This window comes from Physeter macrocephalus, chromosome 11 (genome assembly GCF_002837175.3).
Source record: "Physeter macrocephalus isolate SW-GA chromosome 11, ASM283717v5, whole genome shotgun sequence".
Taxonomy (NCBI): Eukaryota; Metazoa; Chordata; class Mammalia; order Artiodactyla; family Physeteridae; genus Physeter; species Physeter macrocephalus.
The window spans coordinates 52,463,611-52,480,652 of NC_041224.1; the positions used below are offsets into that span (position 1 = coordinate 52,463,611).

Genomic DNA, 17,042 nt, shown 5'->3' on the forward strand with positions numbered 1-17,042 from the left:
CGTGGCCCCACTGGGCTTCCCTCCTTGCCCTGGGCTGCCAAACATTTCCTACTAGGCAGGCCCACCCACAGTGGTCCCAAGACAGTGCCCCAGATTCCACTCTTGCCCTAACCCTCTACCTCTATCAAAACTTTTCTGGACATCATCCCATTCCTTTCTGTTTTGGTTCTGTGTTGTGTTGTTTGGGCCAGGAGACTACCACTAGAAATCTGATAAACTAATCAGTGGGAATGGACTAGATTACCTTCGCAGAAAACATGTTTGAAATGGATTCCAGACTTTCTAAATACATGCCATGCCTTCACCCAAAGGAACTTACCTACCTTGTAGTCAGTTGCATCAGATCTCTAAGTTCGTAAGCCTATTCCTGTGTATTTTTATGTGTACTATCTGCAATTTACTCACAAGTAATATGCAAGTAAGGAGACGGGGACACATCTTGAACATATTCTGAGGTGATGGTCAATTCAGATGTACTCAAATACGTCAGTGTATCTCAGTCACAGAAGCCTTATGAATCATAGTTTCTAGCTCCAAAGTATACAGCAGAGCTATAAACATGGGTTCCAGTCCATTAGACAGTCCAAACTGGTCATGGCCACAAAAGTAGAACTTCCTTTGTGGCTGATGATAAAGCCAGATTCTACAAAGGAAACCTTAGATGGGTATTATTATTGATTAAAGTCAAAGAAGATTGTTGTACCCTCCTAACCAATGTATACTAAATTACAGAGACATGCAGAGATTGTTTTGGTGTTTTTCTTTCTTTTTTTTTTGGTCCTTAAGTCTAAGAAAAAAAAGAAACAAATTGCTATTGTCTGGTAGTATTCTTGGTTCTCCAAAGATGGAGAAAAATGTCCCCAAGTGAGTTTTCAGGAGGAAATATAAGGTAAACTGTAAGCTGTACACTTTGCTCATGAGTCAGAAAATGGCAATCTTCCTTATGAATCACAAATGAGTGAGCCTTGGTAGGGCCTTTGGTACAGGTGGAGAGCCTTCCTAATCTGCTACCAGATTTCCTAAGATATCTCACAGAGAGTGAGAGACAGAGAAATCCACAGTACAGGTGCCAAGGGCCTGATGAATTATATTCTCCATGCTAACACTGAGCCACACCCACTGGAGGCATTGCCCCTTCTCTTCCTGTTCTAAGCAGCTGAGGGATGCAGCTGGGCAGACTCACACAGATGTGAAACACAAAATGAAGAAGCCTCATTTGGCTGGAAGGGGATCTTACATAAATAGTAAATACTGTAATAACTGAGATTTCTGACTATTTAAGCTGCTGATGCTCTGTTCTAAGGCAACTTCACACATCTAATGCACAGACTTAATTTTTCAAGCCAGCGAAGAAATGATTCATTTAATTTTTGCCAAATTACTCTAGATCCAGTAGATGGAGTGATGGCACAGCTCCTATTTCAGGACAACCAGCTGTTTCAACTTTTCTGTCAGGGAATTGGGGCCTCAGCAACTGTATCTGATGCACTGATAGTCTCCTGGAGGCCCACAATACAGCCATCTGTGCTGTTGGCAGGGAACATCAATAGGTAAGTCATACCCCTGTCCTTCAACAGATACCCTACACACTCTGGAAACAGCTCTTCCTTAGAACATGCTTCTTCTGCACCCACTTCACAAACCATCTACTTCAACAGCAATGGACCGAATTGAGCGTCCAGTTTCCGAGGTCCCCAGAAAAGTCATCCTACACTACTTTTTAGTCTCTCCAGCATGAAAAATGAGTGAACTAAGGGAAAGTTAATTTTCTCAAGGTACCACTCAACTATTTAAATTCAGCAAGATTTTTTAAGCTCTTGACATACAACATTTTTTTCTTTTTCTTTTTTTTTAAAGATGAACCATGGAAAATAATTATAGCAATTCTAAAGTACTAAGACTCACACTGCTTAAGTTCAGGTAGCCAGTTAGGCAGTGGCCCCATTTAGGTAGCTCCACCCAAACACACTGTATAAGTAAATGGTTCTCTTTAGGGGTTCCAAAAATAACATGGGGTGGAATGACTTCTTAAACCCTAAAACTGAAAGGGAAATTTTATTTACAGATAAAGTGTCCTCTTAGGTAGACGCAAGGGTGACATAACTTTGGACTAGGTGAAAAGAAAAAGCTTTGGTCAAGGATGCCCTTTTAAAGATTTTGGTTTGTTTTTAATCATTCTTTTGAATAAACACAGCACTGGATCAAGGGCTGCTTTTGAGTTTTGTGTGTAGGTTCCTATGGGCCTTTCCTAATTTCCCTCAGGCTCCGGAAGGATAGAGATTTTTAAATTAGTGCTGTACCGGTTGTCACTGTGACTTAGCACCCCTTTCACAGTCACTAAAAAACAACAAAAACCAATCAGAAGAGGACCAGTTCATCCACCTAAACCGGATTATTTGAAAAGAAGCAAGTGTGGAAACTATGAAGCCTTGTAATAGAACTTTTTCCCCCCTTTGCTGGACTGCCAATCTCTTCAAAATAGAGCCCTTGCTTTTGTGCTTAGGAAAGAAAAGTACACCACCCCAAAGCCCAAGGGATGCGGCTAAGGTTATTGGGGGCGGGGTAGCCGAGGCCGGGAGGTCGGGGTGGAGGAAAAGTCAGAAACGAGCCAGAGAGAGAGCCAGACACTTCCATCAATTCCCAAAGTGCCAAAGGAAAAAGAACAAAAAACTCGACTTCCTCCTAAGCGTACCGTTCGCTTACACCCGAAAAGTGCCAGCCACCTCGCACTTGGGGGAAGTGGAGGAGGGTGGTGTTTACTCGGCCTTTTCGGTGCAAAGACCCTCCGGGCCGGCGCCCAGCGGAGCCCAGGCCGGCCTGGCTCCCGGCAGCCCCGCGACACCCTCGCCCGCAGCCGCCAGTCCACCGCCAGGTGCTCGCCCTACCTGGCGCCCCGCTGCCTTTGTGCGGCCGCGCCGCCCCCGCCGGCGCGCGGATGCCAGCGGGACAGCTGCGGCGCTGCCGGGCGGCCGGGGGAGGAGCAGTGGTCCGCGGCGCCGGTGCAGCGGGCGGGGAGCGCGCGCACGGAGGGGCGCAGGCGGCCGCTCCCACCTTCCCAGCGGGAGGGAATTGATACCCCCCGGGCGGGCCGTGCCGCTGAACGCGGATCTCCCCGCACTCCGGCTTCCGACAGCTGGCAGCCATAGCCACCCCAGCCACGAAAAGTTTGGCGACGCCGAAAATTACTTGAAAGAAAGTTTTCCCTGGCCCCTCACTCCGTCTCCCCCAGCCCCGGTTGAGCGAAAGCTGCAGGAAATCAGGGCTCGCGACGTGCCGACTCCCGCGTCCAGCTTCTCCACCCCTGGCCTCGGCAGCGCGCCCAAGGTGGGTGCCCCGCGCCCGGGCTTCCCGCCCCATCCCTGGGTCAGGCGTCCCGGGACGCCGCGCGGCCAACTCACCATGGTGACTCGCGCCGCGGTCGCGCCTCTGCCGGGTCCGGCTGCCGGGGAGCAGGGGCTGGAACGCAGTCTCCTGGGCGAACTTCAAAAGTTGGTTCCCCTCGCCAAAAACAGGCTCTCGACACCCAAGCACTCACAGGAACCAATGGGAACCCTGGGGGGACTCCATCCAGGCGGGATCGGCGGCGGTAGGTGAGGGCGAGCAGGAGGCGGCTTAGCAGGCGGGGCACATATTGCGGAGAGCAGGGGTTCACCGGGACCGGGCGCTCGCCGCCCGCCTAGGTGAGTGCAATGCTCTCCGCGCGTCCGACTAGCTGCCCTACCTCGCTCCTCTTCCTTCGGCCACCTTCTCCGTACTCCTCTGGCTGAGCCTCAGCTCGGGCAGGGCAATCTGTCCATAAATGGAGAATTCAGCTCAGGCCTGACCAATCAGGGTTTGTTTTCATAGCGTCACTCCTCAGGAAAACCGTAGTAGCCAACAAGCTTGGAGCTGCTGGAGTTTCCAAAGCCCTCTGGATCCTGTAGTCCTCCTCCACGCCAGCCTCCAAAGAGCGCTGCTGACCCAGCTAGCTCCCGGTGGCACGAGTTGAACTGGTAAGAAGAAAACCACTCTGTGAAAGAGAGGTAAACTTCTAAATTTTTTTTTTCTTTTAAACGCGAAAGTTAGAGTAAGTGTAGCTGAAGTGGTATGATTTTTCCCATAACTTTTTTTTTTAAGAAGGAAATATTTTATCAGCATAAAAGATCAGAGTCGTGGCAGCAGCCCAAAGGAAATCCTTTTTCTTTCCAACGTCTGGATTGTGAGGAAAGTCAAAAATATCGTTTCCCCCACCCTTTCTTTTACCTGAATTTCCTTGGAAAACAAAGGAAGGCTTTTTGAGGGGGAGGCGGGGAGGGGGAATTTTGACGGTGAAGAAGTTGCACGTGCAGCGAGGCCAAGGACAGGGGAGAGAGGCGTGGGTAGAACGCGCCATCCAATCTCAGTCAACACAAATCCGTCGAGAGCAATTAGCATTACAGTCGAGAAATCTGGTGGGCAGTGAGGAGAAGATTGGAGGTGGGGGGAAGCAGAATCCTGAAATAAAGGTAGAGGGTCTGATGTTATTGTTTTCAGGGTTCAGGAAGAAAACTTGGTTGGTTATAACAGGATGGTCCTCTCTGGATCTGTGGTAGGTAAGACTTGAAAACTTCAGGGCACAGAAAAACTATGAAGCATAATGATTTACAGTGATTTACTTTATGAACTTTTGTGGTAGCCCTTCACTTGAATAAAGGATCCTGGAGTTGGAATGGATGTTAAAAATCCTCTTGTCTAGAATGGGTAAACAAAATGTAGTGTATCCATAGGATGGAATATTATTCAGCCTTTAAAAAGGAAGGAAGTACTAACACATGCTACAACATGAACCTTGAAAATATTAAGTGAAAGAATCTAGAAAAAAAGATCCCGTATTATATGATTCCATTTATATGAAAATAGAGAATGGGGAAATCCATAGAGACAGAAATTGGTAAATTATTGATTGCCAAGGGCTGGGGGAGGGGAGGATGGGAGTAGTTGCTAATATGTGTGTGTTTTCTTATTGGTGAAAATATTCTGGAATTAGATGGTGGTGATGGTTGCACAACTTTGTGAATATACTAAAAACCACCGAACTGTACATTTTAAAAGGGTGAATCTTACAGTATGTGAATTATTATCTCCATCTTAAAAACTGAAAGAAAATCATGTTGACCAAATTTTTTTTTAAAAAAAACATGTTGACCAAATTCTCGTAGTAATCATCCACACAGTTAGGCAAATAAATGTAACTGAATGCCTACCATAGGTCGTCATGGCCACTGTGAATACAGTGGTCTCTGCCTTCACCAAGCTTACAATTTTAGAAGGAGGGAAACAAAAGATAGATTTTAAAACAATAAATAACGACAGGAAAGATACAAATACAATAAGAAGTAACAGTAGTTTTGTCCAAGGAACTGCCATATTTGGAGCTATAGGTTAGGTAATTCATCTGGTAGCATTCTGTAGCACAGACTGGACAGGAAACCATGAGACATCTGTTGAACACTTATTATGAACTAGGTCCACCCAGGCGTGATCATTGGCTAAATACATTCAGATGTGATACATTATTCTCAGGTAAATCTGATTCCATGTCTCAGAGGTATGTCAGCTTCAAAATGCAATCAGGCATTTTAAGAACTAGTGGAACAGGGAATTCCCTGGCGGTCCAATGGTTAGGACTTAGCGCTTTCACTGCCAGCGCCAGGTTCAATCCCAGGTGGAGGAACTAGGATCACCACGAAAGAAAAACAACTAATGAACAGATGTTACCAAAAGGGAAATCTGAGCTTACCAGTTACACAAAAAACACTACTTAGGTTGGAATTGACACATTGCTTCAACCACCATCCTGTCCATGCAACCCTGATTAGTAATCAGACTGAGATGGGCTTTGAGGGATACAAGCAAAGATGTAGCTGTTTTCCCCAAGGTTAACCTAAGGATATGCAACACTGAAAATCTCTTAATAATCCATCACCAACCTATCAGTCTTGGATTTATCTAAAACTACCTTGACACTATTTGTCAGTTGTATTAGCATTTGAGATTTTTTTTTTAAGTGCTTACTTTTATTTGCCCTAATAATCTCTTTCCAGTTTCCAGAAGTATTCCCAGCTCTAGTAGGTGGGACTTTGATGAAGATGTCTGCTTGTGTTCATTTTTCATGATTTTGTAATATAATTCCTTTCCAGATTAAATATAAATATATGGATTAATGCCTACGTCTAGGCAGTACTTAGAATATGAGATTTCATGCACATAAACCTGAATTTGTAGTCTGGCTTTTCCACTTAACTGGCTGTAAGATCTTAATTTCTCTGAGTTTCAGTGCCCTTATCTATAAAACAGATTGATGTAAGTCTGAAATGAAATGTGTGCAAAGATGGTCAACAAATTTTGGTTCCTTTTTCCTTTCCCTTCTGATTAGGGATTCAGACCTAGATCCCTGGGTGAGATCAGATGGTCCTTGGCCCTCTGAATTGCATGCCAACTCCTGGAGGCTGTTTGTGTGTGCCCTTTTTTTCAGGGAGAGTTAATAGCTTTCATCAAATCCTCAAAGATTCAGTAACTGCCAGAACATTAGGACCCACAGCTCTTGATCATATTAGTCATGCCTCTCTGGATCTTTGTCTCTATTATTGTGTTTTTCTTGAGTCATAGGGATTAGAACTGACTCTGATACTAAAAGCACAGAAGTTCTTGGATTCTCAAAGCAAAACACACTAATTCACAGTTTGAGCATAGAATACAGTGTGTGATGATGTGGAAGAGCCTATAATTTCATGAAGAATCCCTTCAAGCCCTCCCCTGCTCCATCCCCATCTTAGGAAGGTACCTTGTCAGTTTTGGCTGGGGTGACCATACATCCTGGCTTACTTGGGGGAGCCCGGTTTATGCCTTTATCTCAATGAAATGATAAAGTGCACTCAATATCTTACCAGATATTTATTCTTATGATCTCCAGATCAGAGTAGCAATGAAGGGAAAGCAACTTTCAAAATTGTAAAACTCATTCTAGACACATGATGGAGCTAGTCAGATGAGACTTTATACAGAAGTTGGCATGATTAACTGTGTTTTATCTGGGGCGGAATGAAAAGGAACGAAAGAAAAAATCAAGATGAATACAAAGCTCAAATCCCCGTATGAATCCATCAGTGAAAAAAAAAATCACTGCTCATGTATTTTGGAAAATAATTAGTAAGAAGATAATATAGGGCAATGAAACGAGTTTCCACGTCAGTACCATGAAAGAACATCAGAATGTGTTCACCACAGTACAATTAAAGAAAAATTTGTTAATGGAAAAATGAGGGCAGAAATCTTTAACAAGACACTAATGAAAGAGAGGCTTGCGTCACATCAATGTGAGATGTCCTGGGTAATCGCTGTTTCTACCATAACAGGCATCATTTATTAGGTTCAGTAGGTATCAGATACTGAGCTAAGTGCTTACTGTACAATATCTTATTCCATCTTCCATACAACCCTATTAACTTTGTTTGCAGTTAAGAAACTAAGTTGAGAGAGTTTGAAGTAACTTGCCCAAGATATCACTCAGCTACCATGCATCAAATCTATATATTTGTCTGACTCTGAAGCCCAAACTTTTACCCTTTAAGCAGTGACTCTGTAGTAGGAATGCCCATTAGAAAAAATTTCCCCTTATGCAGGCCCAGTATGAATGGGAGCACACCTTAGGAGCCTGTCCAAACCAGGATCCTGGAAAAATTCTTGCTATTTATTTAATTTTTTTAAAAAATTGGTGTATAGTTGATTTACAATGTTGTGTTAGTTTCTGGTGTATGGTAAAGTGATTCAGTTTTATATATATATATATATATATATATATATATATTCTTTTTCAGATCCTTTTCCATTATAGGTATGATAAGATACTGAATATAATTCCCTGTGCTATACAGTATGTCCTTGTTGTTTATCTATTTTATGTATAGTAGTGTGTATCTGTTCATCCCAAACTCCTAATTCATCCCTCCCTTCCTTTCTCCTCTGGTAACCATGAGTTTATTTTCTAAAAAAATTCTTGCCTTTTTATGAATTACATTTGTATAGAGAGTTTAAGTCAACTTCAAACATTCTTTGTTCTTCTAATATGTTAATATTGATTTATGAAAAGGATATTGCAGAGAATTTCAACAGTGGGATAATGTGATATGATGCTACTTTTTAAATATAAATTTATTTATTTATTTATCTTTTTCTTTTTGGCTGCGTTGGGTCTTTGTTTCTGCGCACGGGCTTTCTCTAGTTGCGGCAGCTTCTCTTATCGTGGCAGCTTCTCTTGCTGCAGAGCGTGGGCTCTAGGCGCGCGGGCTTCCTTAGCTGTGGCATGTGGACTCAGTAGTTGTGGCTCGCAGGGTCTAGAGCACAGGCTCAGTAGCTGTGGCGCACGGGCCCAGTTGCTCCACGGCATGTGGGATCTTCCCGGACCAGGGCTCGAACCCATGTCCCCTGCATTGGCAGGCGGATTCTTAACCACTGCACCACCAGGGAAGTCCCTGATGCTACTTCTGATTAATATAACTTTTTTGCTATAACAATTATTTTACCAAAATAAAAGAACAGGAATTACTTAAACATATGTTTAGATTGACAGCTTACTAAGTGCACATTTATATAAATTTATGATTATATTTTCTCTGATACAAGCCAATCTTTTCTTCCAGTGTCAATTTGATCTTTACATTCAGAAGATAAGCCCTGACCTTTCTCCAGATTTAAAAATGATTAAATAATGAGTAATACTAGTTATGGTGTCCCATGATCTATCAAGGAGTGAGGTGATCTACAGAAGGGAGCTTTGCGGATAACTGAATCTCCTGGATCAATAATGTGACCACAGCCTGGTTTTCTTTCTTCTTCCCCCTTACTGTCAACTTATGCTGTCTTATTGGATTTTGTGTATTCTTTTAAGTCATCTTTAATCTTTGCTGGAACAAGGCAAGGCATGTATGAATAAATATATACATTTAACAAACTAAAAAAATAACACATAACTGTGTGAGCCTTCCCTTGTTTAAGCACTGAAACTTTTTTTTTAACTTGGAGGAAAATTTTTCTACATGCTTCATTACCTTTTGAAAATATGCTGAACATCAAGCAGCCTGTGCTTAAAGACTCAAGGTCATCACTATAAATATCAATTATCGCACAGGGTTATACTGAACTGAGGTCCTTGGGGACTGTTGAATGGAACCACCGTTTGCCACTATACTTTATGGCCCTGGACTGCTGTACTTGTACAGTTATACTATTTTTTCTTTAAATTTTATATCCTCCATTGTTAGAGACTTTTTTTTCTCCTGCTATTCTAGTCTAGTCTCCTTTAGTAACAAGGAGGAAAAAAAAAAAAAAAGAAAAAGAAAACAAATGCACATGGGTTGTTGTGAGAAAAATATTTTAAAGGTATGTATGCCCCAGAGCCCAGCAAAAAAAACAACACAAAGGAGGATAGGGCTATATATGCTCTCTGTCCTTTTCTGGCTTCCTGGCTTCTCTGCAAGGATGGATGTTCTTCTCCGTCTCTTCAAGCTTCTCTCACTTACTCATAGTTGCTCCTCCTTCCATAATTTCAGCTTGCAATGTGTCTTTAGTTTGTCGTGATCCTGTCTCAGGCCCCCAAACCACCTTTTAGCTGTGCTGCCCACAACTTACTGGAAACTTCCCCCTTAGTCTCTGGATTCAAGTCCCAGAGAAAGAAAGGGAGGGAAACAAAGAGAGAGAGTCTAACTCAACCAGCTCAACCTTTCAAACTATGCCACCAGGTCATAGGTCACTGGAAAGCCTATGTAAGGCTCTGCTTGAACAAGGTATCTGTATAGTCACGTTCCAAGCAAATGTTGTCACAAGGGTAGTGTTCTAGAGCTACTTACTGCACTATTAACAAAAGATGGTAAATGGGGACAGTCTCTGAGGAGGGGATACTCCAACTTAGGGGTATGCAGCCATTTGCCAACGGCAACTGTCTGCTACTTTAATTTATGCACAGTTGTCTTGGTGAGGCCAGGAGGGTAGTTTCATTCACCTCTTCAACAGAAAAAATTGCATAGGTTTTGCAACAATCATCATCATTTCAACTTTATTGTCATACACCTATAAATGTATTTATATACTTAAGATGTGACATATGTTTTTTTGTGTGTGTGTGTGGTACGCGGGCCTCTCACTGTTGTGGCCTCTCCCATTGCAGAGCACAGGCTCCGGACGCACAGGCTCAGCGGCCATGGCTCACGGGCCTATCCGCTCCGCGGCATGTGGGATCTTCCCGGACCGGGGCACGAACCCATGTCCCCTGCATCGGCAGGCAGACTCGCAACCACTGTGCCACCAGGGAAGCCCTAGATGTGACCTATGTTTTGCATTTATTATCATGCACTTAGAAATGTGTTTATGCGTGCTTATAACTATTTGTATATACACATAGATGTGTGTGTGTTTAAGATGACATTTTTCAAGATATTGTTACAACTTGGGGGGATTTGTTTTTCTTAATAGACTTTATCTTTTAGAGTGGCTTTAGGGTCACAGCAAAATTGAGGGGAAAGTACAGACTTCCCATACACCTGGCCGCACCATGCATAGCCTCCCCCATTATCAACAGGGGGATTTACTTTGAATAGAGTGCTTCTTGGTGTGGGTGTCTGCATGTTGCAGCATGGTTTCCAAACCAGTACTCTTTTCACTCACCACCACAGCAAACATTTGCTGAGCATTGTTGCAGGCGCTGGAAAACTGTAAGACAAGTGCCCTGTCCCCATGGGATTCACATCTTTCCAAGTACATCAGAAACATACACAACAGTGGGAATTCCCTGCTGGTCCAGTGGTTAGGACTCTGTGCTTCCACCTCAGCGGGCACAGGTTCGATCCCTGGGCGGGGAACTAAGATCCTGCAAGTCACATGGCATGGCCAAAAAAAAAAAAAAATATACAACAACACAAGGGCTTCCTGCTTCAATACACAACGTACTCCCTAAAATACACACCACGTTAGATGTATCAAATTCAAAAACAGATTTGTGTTTTTGAAGGAGAGAGTTCTATTTCCAGAGAGCTAAAACACAGTCTAAAATTCCTAATTGTGCCTTGTCTCTTAGATATAGTCTTAAACTGTAATTCCAAAATTTGGTAGATGTTCTTTAAATTTGAGCTCTCCATCCTAGCTGAGCAGAGTTGACCAGTTAAAGCCTAAAGGCAGCTTTCCAATTTGGGTCAGCCTGTTTACCTCCCTATGAATGGGGCATAGTTTTCTTTATCTGTAAAAACAGAAGTAATGACACCTCCACCATTTATTTCAATTAAGTCATGTGAAGTGATTAGACTAGTGACTAAGGCATAGAGAGTTCTCAGTATGAGTCGTCATTATTGAGGCTAAAGATTCACCAGCTAATGATTTCCTTCTGTGTCTCAATTGTTCTAAGTTTATGAGAACTATACTTCTGTTGACTGGTGTTTGCATTGATATTTTCTCCTTATTTCACTAATCTTCATAAAGCAACAAGGCTAAATGCAACTTAGTAGGAACATAGTTGAATAAATGCTGTGAGACTGAGAAAGATGTTGGCACAGAAGGAACTGAACTGTGAGCTGAGCCTGAAGGAAAAGCAACCACATGAGAGCCATCAAAATATTCCTTTGACTGGGTTCATGCCCCGGTCCGGGAAGATCCCACATGCCGCGGAGCGGCTAGGCCCGTGAGCCGTGGCCGCTGAGCCTGCGCTTCCGGAGCCTGTGCTCCGCAACGGGAGAGGCCACAACAGTGAGAGGCCCGCATACCACACACACACACAAAAAAATTCCTTTGTTATCTGGCTTATCGCCTGGTGCCATATAGGAAAGATGGGTCAGGTACGTTAATGTACAGTGTCCTTATTTGTGCAAAAGTGAATGTACAAAGGTCAAGGGCACCAGGAGATGGCCTTCCCCTTTTACTCTATTAAATTCCTGGAAATCCCAAAATAAAGCCAAATGTGATAAAGTTGATGATAGCTTCCCATAAAAGGATGCTTCAATAAGGCATTGGTAACAAATGAATTATATATTTGACCGAGAATGTGATTCTAAAAGCAGCTATGACCGTTATAAAGCTTCTGTAATTTTAGTACAGTTTTGCTCCAAATGGTATAAAATGGATATAAATGTGCACTTTTGTTATAGAAAGGACCTCAGTGGATTGAAAAGTATATTATAGCACATAAAAATACCATGCAGCTATCATAAATTCTAACTATATAAATTTGCCCTAAAATAGTATCCCAGCTCTAATAACTATTACTTAAACATTTCATTAGGAGTTCTTTCTTAATTTCTTTTCAGTTTAAAAACTGGGAGTAGGTATGAGAGTGGTGCCAGGGAAGGGGATGCTTAGGAATAATTTATAAAGTAGAAGTAATGTTTTTTTCTTGATTAATTTCCTTATAAAGCTAAGTTATTTAAACTATAAGCACACGGCAGAAAAAAAGGGGGGAAAAAAGCAGCTAACAGAATAAAAAGTGGTTGAATAGATAAATAAAAACCAAAAGAAAAATAACCAGACTCCCAATTTTTTTTGCAGTACATGATCATTGGTTTTAAATTACAAAAGAAATATACACTTCATATTATAAAATAAAGCATATGAATTCAGAGTTTGTAAAATAAAAAGTGAAAGTCTACTCACCCACACTCTCTCCTACAAGATTTTAAATGTGAGAAAATGGTGATTCCATTGGTAGAAAATGAGGCTCCAGAAAATGGTGATTCCATTGGTAGTGAAGAGGAGGCTCCAGTGTCAGTGAATTCCAAGTTAGATGTGTTCAGTTGGAGCTAACAGACATCTCTGGGAGAGATCTCTAGGTATCTCTGGGAGAGATCTCTAGGTATCTCTGAGAGAGACTGGTTGAACCTCAGGGGAGATGTCGGGTCTGACATTATCTGTGCCTTTGTGGTCTTCATCTAATTGTCCTCTTGTTGCTTTTGATACCAAACCATTCTTTCCTAAACCTTCTCTCTCTGTTGGCACGGCTGTGGGGAAACAGGTTTCTTCTATATTTTTGATGAGAGTATAAACAGGTAGAAACCCTATGGAGAGCAACTTGGCACTATCTAGCAACATTACAAAATTGTCCAGTCTCCGGCCCAGCCATTCTGCTTTTGGGAATTTATACAAAGATGTACATACACAATGCAAATTAACATATGTCTACAAAGCATCATTGGTGTAGCAAAAGATTGGAAACAACCCAAATGACCATCATTTGTGGAACTGGTGAAATATATTAGGAGACAACATATAATAGATTTTTTTTAATTTTAAAAGGCTTTTAAAACGGGATGAGGAATTTCTCTCTGAACTGATATGGAATGATTTCCAAGATGCACTGATAAGTTACAATGAAAAGAGCAAAGTACAGAATAGTATGTATATCAAGAATCATATGTATATCAAGCTACGTTTTGTGTAAGAAAACAGGGATGGGGAAATAATAGGTTTGTGTTTATGTTTGCATGAAGAAACTGTGGAAAAGGCATGAGAAACTTACAGAAGTGTTTGTAAGATGTGGGAGCAGGGGCAGGGAAAAGACTGTATGCTGGATACGATTTATATTGCTTGATTTGTTTGTTTCTTTTGGGGAGGGGTACATTTTGTTTTTTATTTTATTTTTAAAACATTTTATTGAAGTATAGTTGATTTACAATGTGTTAATTTCTGCTGTACAGCAAAATGACTCAGTTATACATATATACAATCTTTTTCATATTCTTTTTCATTACGGTTTATCACAGGATATTGAATGTAGTTCCCTGTGCTATACAGTACAACCTTGCTGTTTATCCATCCTATATATACTAGTTTGCATCTGCTAATCCCAAACTCCTAATGCTTCCCTCCTCCACAAGTTTGTTCTGCCCTTGGCAACCACAAGTTTGTTCTCTATGTCTGTGAGTCCCTTTCTTTTTCATAGATATGTTCATTTGTGTCATATTTTAGATTCCACATGTAAGTGATATCATATGATATTTGTCTTTCTCTGTCTGACTTACCTCACTTAGCATGATAATCTCTAGGTCCATCCATGTTGCTGCAAACGGCATTATTTCATTCATTTTTATGGCTGAGTAATATTCCGTTGTGTGTGTATGTGTGTATGCATGGGTATGGAGGTATATATATATATATCACATCTTCTTTATTCATTCATCTGTCAATGGACATTTAGGTTGTTTCCATATCTTGGCTATTGTAAATAGTGCTGCTATGAATATAGGGGTGCATGTGTCTTTTTGAATTATAGTTTTGCCTGGGTATATGCCCAGGAGTGGGATTGCTGGATCATATGGCAACTCTATTTTTAGTTTTTTGAGGAATCTCCATTCTGTTTTCCATAATGGCTGCACCAATTTACATTCCCACTGACAGTGTAAGAGGGTTCCTTTTCCTTCACACCCTTGCTAACATTTATTATTTCTGGACCTTTTAATGCTGGCCTATATTGCTTGATTTTTGAACCGCTGTAAACATGTTACTTGGAAACGTTTGAAAATATTATCAAGCAAAATACATTGTTCCATATGGCAGAATAATACAAAGGCTAAATAGGGATCATGCAAACAAATATTTTGAAAATATAGAAGGGCTTCCTGGAGTGGTGACATTTGAGCTGGCTGCCCTTAAATACTGATTTAGAAAGATGGCGAATTAGCATAGGATCTTCTTGGTTTTAGGATCTGCATAAGCAAAAGCCTAGGGGTATGAAAGTTTATAGAGTTGACTGGAAATGTTTCTCCCCAGGACATTTTCTCAAACTCATTGAGAAAATAATGAGCTGAGAGTCCATTTTTGTCTCTTTGGAACTGTGGCAAAATGAATTTGGATTCCCAGTCTTTGCTCAATGGAAAATGCAACTTACAATGCTTCTTATATACTCTTGATATTCCATTCTCAGATCTGTCAGATCTCATCCACCGCTCATCTTTGAGAAAAGTCACCAAGTAAATATGAAGTTACTTATGCCACAAAAATTGAATCCCAATCCATTTTATGGCGAGACTTAGTAGAAAATTCAAATGATTAAACGTGATTTTTAACCTCTTTAACCTTAATCACAAATAGGTCTCTTGTGATTAGGGGACTCAGGTTTGTGTAATAATTTAAGTGTTGAAGTCATAATAACATGTTCCTTAGTTGTATTTCTTACCTTTACATCTCTTTTTTTGTATCTTGCTATCCTTTCCACTGAACGTGGACCATGGAAGAGCAGCTGAAGATTAGAGTAGATGATTCCTGATGACAGGATAAAGGAAAATCAACTTTGTTTTCACCAAACCTCATGAAGTTGCTCAGTAATCCTAAAATGACTCATTTTAGTACTTTAAAATCACATTAATCCAGTTGCCTTGAAAACAGTGCTTTAGGGCACTGGATCCAATTATGTTAAAATCAATCTCTCTCGATCTCTCTCTTTCTCTCTCTCTCTCTCTCTCTCTCTCTCTCTATATATATATATATATATATATATATATATATATTCCGTTTAAAACACAAACATAGGTAAGGAGACATATGCTTTTGGGGGTTTATAAGGGTCACACACACACACACCACCTATACAAGGAACAAAAAATAAAGCCTTGAAGGAAATATAACAGATGTTTACATTGATGGGATTCAGATGGCAGGACCATGGATGATTTTTCTTTTCCTTTAACTTTTTATATATTTCCCAAATTTTATTTCAGGAACATTTTCATTTTCATTTTTATAGTGAAAATAGAAAAGAAAACAACCAAAGCACATACTTAAAAGCAGAGAGTGTGGTGGACCAGGGCCAAGCACACTGCTCAGCCCTCTCTTAGTTCATCTTCCAGGAAGCCCCGAATGAGCCTGTGGCCACTGCCCTGGGTTCAGTCTCAGCTATATGGTCGTCACATAGGTCCTTTAAAGCCTTCACACAGTCAGCTCTGGGAAAAGAGAAACTATTACTTAGTTAACCCGAATGGGCCCTTTGTAGGTCCTGTTGTCACTCCAAGATCATCTTCAGGCCAGACTCGGTACTGGGTCCCCTCCCTCGGTCACCCTTCTCCAAAACAAAGAAACAAATCCAAATCCCTAAACAGTCTCAAATAATGGAGAGTTCACTGACTTTTCTTACGGAAAGTTAGGCAAGTTCCTCAGAACATATAGAAAATTTCCCTAAAAATACCTGTATATACCTCTAATCTTTCTTCAGAATCTCTCTCCTAGGGGCAGTGGTTAAGACTCCAAGCTTCCACTGCAGGGGGCACGGGTTCGATCCCTGGTCGGGGAACTAACATCCCTCATGCCTTGTGGCACGGCCAAAAAAAAAAAAAAAAAAAGTCTCTCTCCTAGCAGTCAGTTGCTTCATCCCCTTTGCCCCCCAAGTTGCCTTCTGGGGCCTGCTGTGCCTGACATTGTTCTCTTCTTCCTCAGCTGGCACGTGCTGCCCGGTAAAAGGAAAATCGGGTTGTCATCCAAATATGGACCACCTCATCTTTCTCAGGCATGTCTCCAAGGCTCCTGGTTCAGTTAGATTGATGTAATGGTCCCTAGAAACTAGATAAAACGTATACTCTTAATGCCCTAAGCAACACAGACATGGAAACTAATACAGGGTTTGTCCAAAACATGTGGCCATAAGGATGAATCCTTAACTCAATGGCCTGTATGATCCAACCACTAACCGCTCTTAGGAGCTAAAATAGGGCAGTCTGAAGAGTAGGACAGATGCGAGGCCGTTTAGCATGTGGGTTCAGCTGGACCACTGAGCTGTGTGGGCTGTGAAGGCTTCTCTCCCAGAAGGTAGCCGGCTGGGGCGTGGGGTGTGGTAGGCCCCAAGACAAGAGCACAAATGGAGGCCCACAAACCATATGTCTAAATATTATAAATCAAGCGAACAAATCATTAAATAAAATATGTTCTGTCCTCCTACCTTGACAAAAATACCTCAGGCAACCTGGAAGTCCAGGTTTGAATTTAGAATTCTTGGACTCCTTAGAGTTCCTTGCCAGAACATGGCAGCAAGGGGAGGGCCAGCCCATGCTTCAGTTCTCATC

At 41.7% G+C, this 17,042-nt stretch overlaps 2 protein-coding genes across 6 annotated transcripts in view; one reads left to right on the forward strand and one right to left on the reverse strand.

Annotated features, from left to right (window-relative positions):
- The window catches only part of MYO1E (myosin IE), a 206,416-nt gene extending 202,696 nt beyond the window's left edge, over positions 1–3,720 (reverse strand). The window contains exon 1 of one of the 3 annotated variants that reach the window (XM_007128512.4): positions 3,399–3,712. In XM_007128512.4, coding sequence (XP_007128574.1) covers positions 3,399–3,401 — 3 coding nt within the window. In that variant the 5' untranslated portion in view covers positions 3,402–3,712. Of the gene's footprint in view, positions 1–3,398 lie in introns of all 3 variants that reach the window. The other 2 variants (XM_055087997.1, XM_028496517.2) reach the window with 2 other exon arrangements.
- A 140-nt stretch (positions 3,721–3,860) lies between these two features.
- FAM81A (family with sequence similarity 81 member A) overlaps positions 3,861–17,042 on the forward strand; it is a 127,059-nt gene continuing 113,877 nt past the window's right edge. For 2 of the 3 annotated variants that reach the window (XM_007128514.4, XM_055088000.1), the window contains exon 1: positions 3,861–4,022. The gene's annotated coding sequence lies outside the window, so the exon portion shown is untranslated. The remainder of the gene's footprint in view (positions 4,023–17,042) is intronic. The other variant, XM_055088001.1, reaches the window with a different exon arrangement.